The sequence below is a fragment of the Rutilus rutilus genome (assembly GCF_951802725.1).
Source record: "Rutilus rutilus genome assembly, chromosome: 16".
In the NCBI taxonomy this organism is placed as follows: domain Eukaryota; kingdom Metazoa; phylum Chordata; class Actinopteri; order Cypriniformes; family Leuciscidae; genus Rutilus; species Rutilus rutilus.
Genome location: NC_140224.1, coordinates 6,701,110 through 6,714,162, shown reverse-complemented (window position 1 = coordinate 6,714,162; position 13,053 = coordinate 6,701,110). Strand labels below are relative to the sequence as shown.

At 38.1% G+C, this 13,053-nt stretch overlaps 1 protein-coding gene across 2 annotated transcripts in view; it reads left to right on the top strand.

Annotated features, from left to right (window-relative positions):
• The window catches only part of LOC311305984 (protocadherin-15-like), a 228,887-nt gene that overhangs the window by 136,811 nt on the left and 79,023 nt on the right, over positions 1–13,053 (top strand). For both annotated transcript variants that reach the window (XM_084434059.1, XM_084434058.1), the window contains exons 21-22: positions 889–1,116; positions 7,483–7,599. In XM_084434059.1, coding sequence (XP_084290185.1) covers positions 889–1,116; positions 7,483–7,599 — 345 coding nt within the window. The remainder of the gene's footprint in view (positions 1–888; positions 1,117–7,482; positions 7,600–13,053) is intronic.

Here is a 13,053-nt window from a genome sequence, read left to right as displayed (position 1 = left end):
TTTGGTTTATTCAGAAAAAGTATAAGGGCCCTATTTTAACGATCTAAGCGCATGGTCCAAAGCGCACGGCGCAAGTGCACTTAGGGCGTGTCCAAATCCACTTTTGCTAGTTTATCGATGGGAAAAAATTGTCTAAAAGGATCGTCCCTATTCTCATAATGAGTAATGGGTGTGTTTTTGGATTTAAGTGCATTAAACCAATCAGAATCTCATCTCCCATTCCCTTTAAATGCCAGCTGCGCTCGCGCCATGGCAGATTCGCTATTTACATGACGGAATTTGATAGTGGAAAGACCAAACGCGTCTCCAGAGCGCAAACGGAACTGCTCGTGCGCGAGGTAAAAGTGCGCAAGCAGACCATCTATGGGACAAGACGGATTCCACCATATCTTTATGTACACAATAATAATATTTTACATTGTAATCCTTTTATTTTAAATATTTGGCATGTTTGTGTGCTGCTGTGCGTCCCTGTGTGTTTAATAAGCAGATCGTGTACACTCATTGTGGACCCGCCTATAGGCGCACATTACTAACGCGCTCATTAAATAACAAAAGAAAAATTGCGCCATTGACTTTAGACCAGGTTTCAGTTGGTCAATGGTGCAGTCTATATCTGTTGCCTCAAAATATCAACGCGCCAACAATGTGCCAGAACACACATCGTTTTCAGACCAGCAGCCCATGGGTGCAAATGCATTTGCTATTTAAACAACGTGGTGCAGGACGTGAAAATGATAACTGCGTCGGACTGAAACTAGCAAAAAACACTTGCGTCATGCTTGGTGCTGCATTGCACCAGGTGTAAGATAAGGCCCAATGAGTTTAATTAATGCTGAGAGTAGAATTACTCATTTGTGTTTTGATCCTAATGATTGTCTCACGCAGGCACTGGACCCCGATCTGGATGCAAACGTCACATACCGTATCAGGACCAAGGAGGCCAGAGAGCTGTTTGCAGTGAACCCCCTCACTGGAGAGCTGATGGTGCTTCACTCACTTGATTTCGAGAAACTCTTACCTAATGGAACAACACGCACCTTTGTGGTGGAGGCTGTGGATGGCGGAAGTGGTAAAATGCCCCCGGGGTTGGCCTCTGTTACCATCACTGTATTGGTAAGTCTCAATTATGTCCCTCAAATTCTTGACTAGGGATTAACCATTTAACCATGGGTCATTCTAAACATCTGGGTAAATGGAATCCTGGGTTATCTTGCTTCACGTTTCACACTGCTCATGATTTACCTGGGGTTAACAATCTATCCTGGGTATTCATATGCTGACTTTTCACACTGTAGGTTGTGGGTTTCCTAAACCCTAGGTTAACGTTCTTATTTGTAAATTTGTGGTGTCAGTGTCATTGATTGCACATCCTCCTATTTAAATATTTCCAACTGTTGTTTATCCTCAATGGACTTTGCGGACTATAAATATCTAAGAATGAAACGGCCTCTTAAAGGTGAAGTATGTACAATTTTTTTACATTTTACAATGTTTTAAATACATTCTCTTATAGGGTGACCACCTGCTAATAAGCCCAAGGGGGGACAAGGGGTATGTTTCTGAGGGACAATGTGGGACACTGCCTGGCGCGGCGGTGCCCCCACCCCACGGGCAGACTCACTGATAGTGGTTTACCCATTTCTAGAACATACCACCTTATATGGTATATTAATAATGCCCTATTCCCCTAAACATGTGTAATTGCTGATGTATGCTCATGAATAGGCCAACCAATGTGTATTTTTTTCTAAATAAAGATTGTCATGACAACAACGAAAAAGTTGACGACAACCTAGTCAGCCGTTCAACTGAGGGGTGGGTGTGGCAACAGTAGCGTGCTGAACTGTCAAGTAATGTTCGTTTGGCTGCCTGGGGCTCGAGGATATAGAGCGACCAACTTTTTTTTTTTTAGCAAGCATAGATTATGCGTGACACGGTCTCAATTTGCGGGACGCATGAATTGGGCTTCAAACGCTGTGCGCGCACGCGCTACGCGGGACGGGTGGTCACCCTATTCTCTTAACCCAGTTTTTTGGTCATTGACTACTTTGGTATGCCATTCATGGGTTTATCTCCCCCAAAACTGAGAGTGGTACAGATCTTTACATTTCTTTCCATCTCAACCAATAGTATGAGTTTGGGGCATGGATACAGTAGCAGGTGGAGCCAGAGGATGTTTAGCTGGTATGGGACCATGACTGATGCATTACATGAGAAAAGACATTCAGCTTTAGTTATTGAATTGCAAGCCAAATTTCTCTGCATTTAGACCTTCAAAGGATTAAACAGGTCATGACTATGTCAGAGCAAATGAGGCGTTGCAATGCACTACAATGGATGTTCAATACAACAACATCACACAACTGTTTAGAAAGCCAAATGTCCCAGTTCATATTGGTTACTTTGATGTGTCCAGTGTAGACAGCCTCAAATAGTTACAGTGGGTATGTCAAAAAATGTGCGAGATGCTTGCGTTCACTCTAGACAGTGTTAGCCTAATCAATTGCTGAACTGACTTCTGCTGAACAACAACCGAAATGCGTAATTTTCTTGTTATCACTGTAAAGCTGCTTTGATACAATCTGTATTGTATAAAGCACTATATAAATAAAGATGACTTGACTCGTTACACATAGCAACACAGCTAAAAGTATCCCTAATATGTTAGTCTTTGAGTTGGGGTAGGTCCAATGTGCAAAAGGGGCATTTGCTAAATATGCTGTATTTTTGTAATTCCGCTAGGTGCAACTAGTGTCGCAGAAACTACATACTTAATTTTTAACTCCGATTGTCGTGCTTTATCATCATTTGACATTTTCCCTTGAACTGAAACATATTTTTTATACAACGTACAGTGTTTCCGTGACTTTCCCAATCATGTAAATACAAGGCACACGATTGGATATTGGTTCTAGGCGCAACATTCTAACACCGCACCGTTTCATACTGTACACGTTTGACACCACAAAAGCAGTGCTAACCCTGCTCTGAAGGGTTTCATAACCCCTCTTCCAAATTACAAGCGTGAAATCCTTTACCCTGTGTTAAAAGTGGGGTTTAGAGTGACGACAACCCAGGGTTTAGGGCATTGTGAAAAGCCCTTATCTGTATCCAACCAAACCCCTTTATGCCAAATGTTCTAACCTGGCAAGCAAGGAGATTCATACTGGTTTAAGCTGGTCTTTTCAGCAGGGGATATCCCGAAACGTTGCCATCCTGTGATTGCTCTCGATAGCCACTCCTAAGCCCTGTGGACAGTGACAGATAGACCCTGGATTTTGTCTGAAATGGTCATTAGGTCCACAAGATCTCTGTTGTGTAAGTAGCTGATTTGTAAGGTCTCAGAAGATTAAATTCTACACACGGGATGAATGTCAATTAGCTCTTGCTGGAAATGCTGCTGTCGGTTAAGTGGGTAGAAGAGGTGGTTGTGGTGGTACAGTATTTTTGTTTATCAGTGCATCATATATATATATATATACATATACACACATACATACATACATACAGTCGTAATCAAAAAACGTAACATTCTCATTTTCCACTAGATATTTTCCTCTACATCTCATCAGCAATTTCGATTCACGCTCTGCAGCAGCTGACCACTAAGGAGCGAGTGTGCAGTGACGTGACATAACTGCCAGATTCAAAATGTGCTTTCGCGCTATGGCTGGCGCTGAGCCAAAGACGGACATGCTCAACGCTTTTCATATATCACAACTATTCAGTGTTTTTAACCACATGTTTATTTTAGGTTTCAGACAATTAAATACATATAATTTATATAAAAACAATACATTTATAGTTTGTAAAATACACAATAGTTTCTATGCCAGACGTACACCACTTCTGACCGAAAAGCATAAGCAAAATCGGCTCCAATTTGCTCAAAATCATATAAATAAGCCACAGAAGTTTGGGGATTCTGTTCTGTGGAGCGATGACACAAAACTGGAACCTTTCGGCCCAATGGATCAGCAGTATGTCTGGAGGAAGAAGAATGAAGCATATGCTGAAAAGAACACTCCCTACAATTAAGCATGGTGGTGCTCTGTGATGCTCTGGGGCTGCTTTACATCCTCTGGCACTGGAAACCTGCAGCGTGTGGAAGGCAAGATGGATTCATTGAAGGATCAGGAAATCCTAGGAGAAAACGTCATGCCATCAGTGAGGAAGCTGAAGCTTGGCCGTCATTGGACCTTCCAACAGGACAATGATCCCAAGAATACCTCAAATTCCACCAAGGCTTGGTTGCAGAAGAAGTCCTGGATGATTCTACAGTGGCATCACAGTCACCTGTCTTGAACCCCATAGAAATTATCTGGTGGGTTTTGAAGAAGGCAGTTGCAGCACGAATAGAATACCCAAGAAAATTACTGAACTGGAGGCAGTTGCTCATGAGGAATGGGCTAAGATTCCTCAGAAACGCTGCCAGAAGCTGGTGTCTGGTTATACATCTCGTTTGCAGCAGGTGTTCTACTAAGTATTTATTTACTAGTATTTACAGTTGAATTTGGGGAAACCACTTGAAACATTTGTTGTGTTGAGCTGTTTCAAGTTTGAATTTTTTTGATCCACAAATGTTGACTACTGTAATTAGTTGATTATAATAAAAGCATTGATAGGAAGTTTTGTACCATGAATTTTGGTTTGGATTTTGTGGTGCATTACTTTTTTTCCCAACAAGTTTCAGGGTAGTATTTCAAAGTGCTATATTGGCTTTTTTTTTCTTCTTTTTTTTCACAATCTGTTCACACACATAATTACAGTAAAGGGACTTGACACAATAATAAATATTCTCTCCTGAATTGTCATTTAGCACATTCAGTGAATTTGAATGAATCGCTTCATTTTGACTTTTCAAATAAATTAAAGTTCACAAAAATGATTCAGCCAATTAAGGTAGTTTTTGAAGAGAAGTGTTTAGTTTAATGCTGTTGTTAATCATTATATTTAACTCTTTTATATAAATGGTGTTTTATTTAATTACATTTTTAGTTTTAGTAGTTGAATTTAGAGTAAAGGATGTCAGTTAAAATACTGTCACCATCTTTGAGATCCTTATGGTTTTTGTTCCAGATGAATTCTGCTCTCATTGCTAAATTTTATAATCTGATAGTTCTTTATTTCAAAAGATATTGATTCAGTGAAGTTAGCTACTTATTGTTATGAACTTTAAAAAGATAATTAGACTACAATTAAACTACATTATGAGTAGCGTGTAGTTTGTTAACCTACAGTTTCGCAATGTCTTACCCTATTCATATGACTGTTATATTCCCTTTGATTAGACATTTAACCAGTTGTATAAAATCACATCTGTTTTTTTTTTTCATGTTTATTTCAGTTAGCAAACCTTTTGCATTTGGATCAGCTTCAAAGATAAAGAGTTTAAGCAAAAGCATTTTCATGCAAGGAAACACACAGCTTATTACGTCCTCTACAGTCTCCCAAGAAGCCCTAATTGTTTCTGTGTTGGAATTATTTATTAATTTTCCTTCTGTGCACGGTGTGGCTAATTGAAAATTAGTTGCTGTGGAAAATGAAAAGCAGAAATGAACGGTGGAAACAAATGTGCTACCTGATGCATGGAGACTCGGGATATCAGAGTGATTATGATGGGATAGAGGCCCCAAGGCACCGTCCTGATGGAGAAAACGGTCCCAGTGCGACTAAGAGCACCATCGTGAACTCACTACACTTTGCAGATTTACTTTAAGGCTTGACAGATTTTATTTTTCATCTGGGAAGAGAGAAGACACACAGAAATGTGTGGGATCGAAAAATAAGAGAAAAAAAAAATACCAATTTCACTCCAAAGTACTTTCCTCAAGACCTTTTATTTTGGGGATGTGAGCAATTGCAAAGTTTTATTAGTCGGGACTCAAGACTCAAGGGCATCCTTGAATAAGCGCGTTCTCAAAGAAAGGACGAAGGGTGGGGGGATTGACAGGGGAGGGAGGTGTAATTTGGATACCTGAACCCACCTGGCCTCTCCTTGGACTCGGAGATGGGTGATCTATTGAGTGTATTAGGTCGCATTGCGTCTCTTGCATCTCCCGGAATCACCTGTCATCAGCATTCGTGGGAGCCGACCGCACTTTCTCTTTGCTGTATCTTTCACATATATAACTTTGTGGGGAAAAGTTAATGCCCTCTGCAAAGTAAGCACCACTATTTCAAAGTTCAAAGAGTTTTAAACCTTGAACCAAACAGTTACAAATATTGATTTAAAGAATAAAAAAAAAAAAAGGGAAAGAGGGAAAGATCCCATAAGGTGTTACAAATTATCACAATGGAAATGTTACAATGGACTATGCATGCCGACTGCCTACATATTTCCTCTAAAATCTCTGTGATAGTAGCAATCTTTTTCTGTCATATTTCTAATAACTGTCGATCAGAAATCAATTAATAAATTAATTTATAAATTATAATTACACTGTATTATAATATAACACATCATATCTATATTAAACATAACATTTTAGTATATTAAACAATAATGTTGTTCCAGAAGCCTTTTGTGAGATTGTTGATCTTATCAGTATTGCTTTGTCCTCTCATGCAACAATTCATTAGGATTTAATTTTGTGCTTAATTTTCCCATAATTTCCATACACTGCGCTGCACCGGTTGCAACTGAGGCTAAATTCGGAAGCGTTTTTGCAAAGAGTCCATTGTATAAAAGTGATGGTATGATATAAAACTATCCACTTAGAGTACATAACAAATTAAATAAAAAACAATACTAAAACGAAAGCTTTGGGATTGGTAAGATTTGTAATGTTTTTAATCCCGGTCCCAAACTTTTGAAGCAGTGTATATATAGTGTGAAATATTTAAATGTTCACAAATATATCAGTGACTTAAGTGTTGTAAGACATTTTTTTATATTAATGGGAGTGGACAGTTGCTACTGAGCTTTTTTTGCAGTGATTGTCATTTCTAGAACAGTGAATTCTCTGATTGGTGGATATCTGTTTAGAATTATGGGTAATGTAGTTCTTCACTGGAAGTTGAACTCACATTAAGAAGCATATAGCACTGTTACAATCTTCTGAGGGCATGGTATGTGTTACAGGTAAAAAGGAATTTCTATATGGAGAAAAGGAATAGAGTTTTTCACTCCCTAACCCTATACTGTTGAACTATATTTACACCCCTTTTCAGCTTTGCCTCTTTATTCTCTCTAGTAACCTTTTCATCTGCCTTTTGCAGTCTCTCAGCGGCTATAATTATGTCTCACCCAACTTTTCCCCAAAAAAGTCCCCGGGCACATAGCACTGTGACACATCCTTAATGCACTGCATGATCTACTATTGAATAAATGCCATTTTTGCTTAGTGTTTTAGTGTTCGGGGCTAGCTAATGGGGCCTGAGTTAGCGCACAGTCTGACAGTTGCAAAAGAGTAAAGGCAGGCGAAGAGAGCAGGAATCGAGGCACTAATCGGAGTTTGATATTCTGTGTCTGGACAGGACATGAACGACTTCCCGCCAGTGTTCAGTCAAATGCTGTACCGGGGAATGGTGGCACCCAACGCAATCAAGGGGACCGTAGTGACCACTGTGCATGCCGAGGACCTGGACCCACCGGTGAGTTGGCTTGATTGTGTGTGTACCTTCATCACTAAGGTATTTAATTTTTTCAAATTGTGACTGAAGATATATCGAGTGTAGCATCAAGTCTCCCATGATTAAGCTCGAGTGTCATTAACAGTCTTTATTGGTCACTGCCTGAAGTGATTGTGAATCGGTCTGACTGTGGTGTGCAACGAGCGAATGTGTGCTATGTGGCATGACTTCAAAGGGTTAAGCACAATAAAACAAAGATAAGAGGAGAAAAAAACATCAGCAAAAGATTCAAAGCTGTGTGTGTGTGTGTGTGTGTGTGTGTGTGTTTAACTGAAGAGGCAGCCACACCAGCCCGAACCGTGAATAACAGCCTGTCACGTCTCCAGCATAAAGCCCCAGACTCTACGCTCAACAGTCACAACCACAAACAAACACAACCAGCGTCACACAACAGCTTATACTTTACTCAGCCACAGTCCAGTGCCAATATAGTTTTGAAAATGTTCAGTTTAGTTATAGATAGTTTTAATAGTGCAGCAGTTCTGTTCTGTTTTGCTGTGATTTGCTTTTTGTTTTGTTTGTTTTTTAATGATAATGACTTTTTTAATTACTATATTGAAAAACTAGATCGAATTACTGATAAGTTGTAGGTTATAAATGTGTCAGTCATTCCTATGTCATTTAACTGTAAATTTATTTTAAGAAACAGTACAAAATGTAAAAAAAAAAATTCTCTCTCTCTCTCTCTAAAAAACGAGTGGCTGGATTTGCCGGATTTTACAAGGTTCATGTCATGTAATCTCTGAAATATATTCAAGAGTTTTGTTTCGGTAAATTTGAATCAACTAAACAAGGTTTATTTTACAAAGTATAATGTGACAATTGCTTAGTCTTATAGGGATCTGGAGAACCAGAAACCACCAGTAGTGTTTTATACTGCATCTGATGACATGCTAGCATTATTTTCAGGGCAGAACTGGGCAGCACACACTGATAGTATTGGGAGATAAAATGAATGATCATATAATATAATAATAAATATACTGCTTGTTTTAATTTATTAATAACTTTGTCACTGTCCTGCAAATCCCACTTAGCAACTACACAAACAACCTTTCTTCTATTTGTTGTCAATTTGGCTTTACTCTTTCCCTATCTCTTGCTCTTTCATGCTTTCTGTTTTCTTACTTTTTCAGTCCAAATGCGTATTCTTGTGCAGGTCTGCAGATGAAATGGTTCTCTATGCCCTCACCTTGTTAGAAACCTCAACCTTAAAAATATCAATTGTGCTTCTCTATTCAGCCCATAACTCAGTGCACATGCCAAGACTGGTCAGGGCCAAAGCAGGCCAACAGTCCCAGCTGTGGCTGGAAATTGAATTTAACCTGACAGTCATGCTTGCATGTCATCAGTTGCAGTATAAAACACTGCTTGGGATTTCTAGTTCAACACATCCCTATAAGAATAAGCAATTGTCCCATTGTACATTGCTGATATACTGTAGGTTAATGGAGAGATTTCTGTTTTCATTGGTGAACTGTAAACTACTGTTGCTTGCTAAGCTGCAGTCTGCTTATAATTACAGAGGGAAGTTGCGCTTCAAGCTGCAGACAAAGAAAAATTATTAAATTGAAGCTACTTATTGATGCTAATAAATATTGCATTTAACTGTATTTTTTATTTTATAAATAAAAATATGTATTGATATTTAAAAAATAATAATAATTATGGATGAAAAAAACACAATATGGATATTAATTTAAATAATAGCATCAAACTGGAACAACTAACCGCACTTGATCAAATTGAAAAACTGAAGCTAATCATTGATTGAAATTAAAAAAATAATACTTAAAATAGAGCAGGAACAGCATAACAATACCAATCCAGTTCATTGAAACCATCAAGATTAATGTTGTCAGCTATTTTTAAATTTAGACCATGTCCTGTTTTTGTTTAGATAAGTTTTATTAAACTATGTCTGGGCATTTTAGTCTAGTTTTAGTCAATGAAAATGTGTCACATTATCGTCATGCTGCATAATGGTTAAATCGATAATCGTGATTAGTTTGCTCAAAATTATAATCACAATGATTGTTGTCATTTGAGAAATAAATGTTTACATTTAATCAGAATGATTGCACTTTCACCTATAAGCACAAATCAAGAGAATGTCAAGTCAAATGCATGGTTAATTTGACCTCATCTAGTTTCCTGGTTTATTATTGGCTATTTGTAGTATAAATTAACACACACATTACATTATGAAAACTGGTAAAACAAGAAACTTCTCACAAAAATGAAACCAGTGAAATTCCTAAAAGTAATTCCAACAATTCCAAATGACATTTATGTTTTTCTAATAAAACAACAGCAAAAAAAAGACTGCATTGTTACACAGAGGTTGCATAAAAGCCCTTATTCCAGAACCACAATCGCAAACAATATAGTTAAGATCCATGTTTATTACAGTTGTATGACACTTTCATTTGAGTAGAATATCCCGAAGGAGATCACTAAACTTTCTTTTCAGATTAAAATCTTGTCAGAGCATCTTTTTTTCCACAGTGTAGAGAAAGCACGCATGGTTGCCAGATTATAAAAAAAGTAAAAATAAAATGTATTCTTTTAAGAGAAAAGCTCTGATTGGGAGATTTCAAATCTTGACAACAGCAACCACAAACTTGAAAGCTGTAATATTTGGTCTCCTCTTTTTTTTTCGACAAAAACAATGAGAGAGATTTTGGTAAAGTTTTTATTTTGTAACTACATTTTAGTCTCGTCTTTTTTCGTCAACAAAACGCATCACTGATTGATGATTGACTCTGGACGAGTTTTCTTGTGCGCGTTTTTAATGCGTCTTGACTGCCATACAGTCTGACTTTAATGACAAATTTAGATCTTACAGTGTGACATGGCTTACAGCGAGGATCATGTTCGTACTGACAAGCAACAATCGTAAAGCACTGTTATAAATCGTACAGTGTGCACCCGGCTTTAGTCAGTGATGAACATTTTTCGTCATACTGTAGATTTCGTTAACTAAATGAACACTAATCCAAATGATTTGGAACAGAAAATGTTTTTTTTTTTTTTTTTTGCCATAGTTGCTTGAGAGCAACATTGCTCTTATATGCCTCTGCTTGCTCAACAGCAGCATGTGAAATGTGGCTCTGAATTGATGTAAAAAATGAAGTTAGGTTAGTAGCATCACTGTTTCTGTTAACTACTTAACACTGGGACTACATGAGTGATTTGAACAAATAATTATGTGAGGATACATCTGTTGTGGCGCTAAACCGAAATTGAATTTCTGACTCCGACGTCAACTTGAGCGATACACAAGGACTTTATTAGTGAGCGTTCTGAGAAATGGCAGTGTACAAAATGTCAGCTCATTGCATTTACAGGAGCAAGGTAAATATGTGTAAGCGACACTGTTTATCTGTCTTTGAAAGTGAGGGATACTTATCTTCTTCACTGTATCTGATCATGCAGAAAGCTGTTATCATTCATAAGAGCTGGAGCATTTTGTTGCAAATGGTGGTTGTTGAATGTCAGTTATCTATTTATTTTTTGCATGAGTCAGAGTCTAGAAACTCAGTTCCTGCCATAGATGACATTTCAATGGTTCAATTTTGGCTGAAAAGCAGTGCTAAGGAATACAGGGCTCGGTTTTGAATCTCTTTACACTTGTAATGGGTTTTATTTTTAGAATATTCTTTGCTTCTTGCAAGTAGTCATTTGAGCTGCAACTTCTGGTATTCACCCTGTTGAGTTGTTGCAGACCATTTTAACCTGCTTTTGACTATAGCGCAGATTTAATGCAACTTAATGTACATTCTTAAAAATAAAGGTTCCAAATGGCTGTTTTTGCATCAATGCCATAAATGAACCATTTCCTGTTCCCCAAATAACCTTTCAGTCAACAGTTCTTAAAATAACCACTTTGTCCCCCTTTAGTGTGAAGAACATTCTAAACCCTTTTCCACAATAAAGAACCTTTTTGTGGAATGGAAAGTTTCCATGAATGTTAAAGGTTCTTCATGGAACCATCAATGCCAATAAAGAACCTTTATTTTTAAGAGAGTAAACTTTTCAGTCTGAGACTTTATGACATGATTCACAGATTGTCACCTTGTCTTATGCACACTCTCAGTAACAAACAGGGAATTGTGACTTTTGAGTTGTTATTTGCAGGGTTTTCATTGTCATAAATATGATTTACAGGCCTGGAAAACTCTTTGTAGAAATCTTTGTTGAAATTTGTAGTCAACATCAGTGTTTCCAGTCATTCTCTGTTCTAAAGTATTTCTTGGCTTGTTTTAGGGATTATTATAGAATCCTCATCACAAACTAATGGAAAAGTCATTGAAAAGTCTTGGGTAAATCAGTGAAATTCATTGGTCAGAAAGGGAGAAAATCATTTCATTTTTAATGTATGGTCAAACTGATGCTTGATCAGATTGCAGCAGCAGAATGAAAAACATGAGCAACCCGTTTCCAAGACTTTGTATCAGAAAGTGTTCTTGTCCCTCTTTAAACTGTGTTAGTTTTTTTCTGTAATTGGAGGCTTAGGTTACCCGTGATTACTCGTTACGCATCCAGAAATGTTGGTATCATTAAAAAGTTGCATTTCTTAATGAGGGCAGGGTAATGACAGTCTACTGGGCTTTCAGTATCTAGAGTTCAATTAGTATTCTAATTTTCCATCTTGCCTAATAATGTTTTCGATGTGATGCGCAATTAACAAAATCCTATAAACAGCTTGTGTGGTAATCATTCACTGAAGTGGTATGAAGTAATGCATCCAAGATTGAAAGACATTTCCCCATTAATATGACTGATTTGTTCTAGTCACGTGTTGTTGTGGATCATTTTAATTGTGAGCCTCATCATTAGCCTCGGGGAATATGTACTCCTCAGTTGATTGTGCCTCCTTATAGGATGTCCTGTATGTGTTTGTCACTGTTGTGGTAGTGTGAGCCTGAATTTGTACCTGTGTTGGCGCTACATTGGTCCAGATACAGGTATATTTGTGTGCCCCTTGTCCCTGAGTTCTTCTGTAGCAGACGGTGATTGAGTTAGTTCCAGGGGCCCTAGAGCCCTATTGGTCAGCTCACACTGAATATTCTGAGAGGCTCAGGAGCCTTAGTGACTGCTTGCACTACATACACAAAAGGACCCATTGCCCCAGAATCCATAGCAATCAGCTCACATTATACATTCAGGGTCCCCGGAGCCCTAGTGGTCAGCTTATGCTGTAAAGGCTTGCACTATATATTTTAGGTGCCTGAGGGGCCCTAATGGTTAGCCTGCAGTTTATGAGCCAAAGGTACTGGTTCAGTATTGTTGGGCTGTGCACCCAGAGGCTTTTGAGGCCTCTAGCCAGTCTGAGGCACTATAGTACTGGCCCTATCCATAATTCAACCCTATAGTTTGTTTCCTCAAAAAAAAAAAAAAAATTCAGATAGC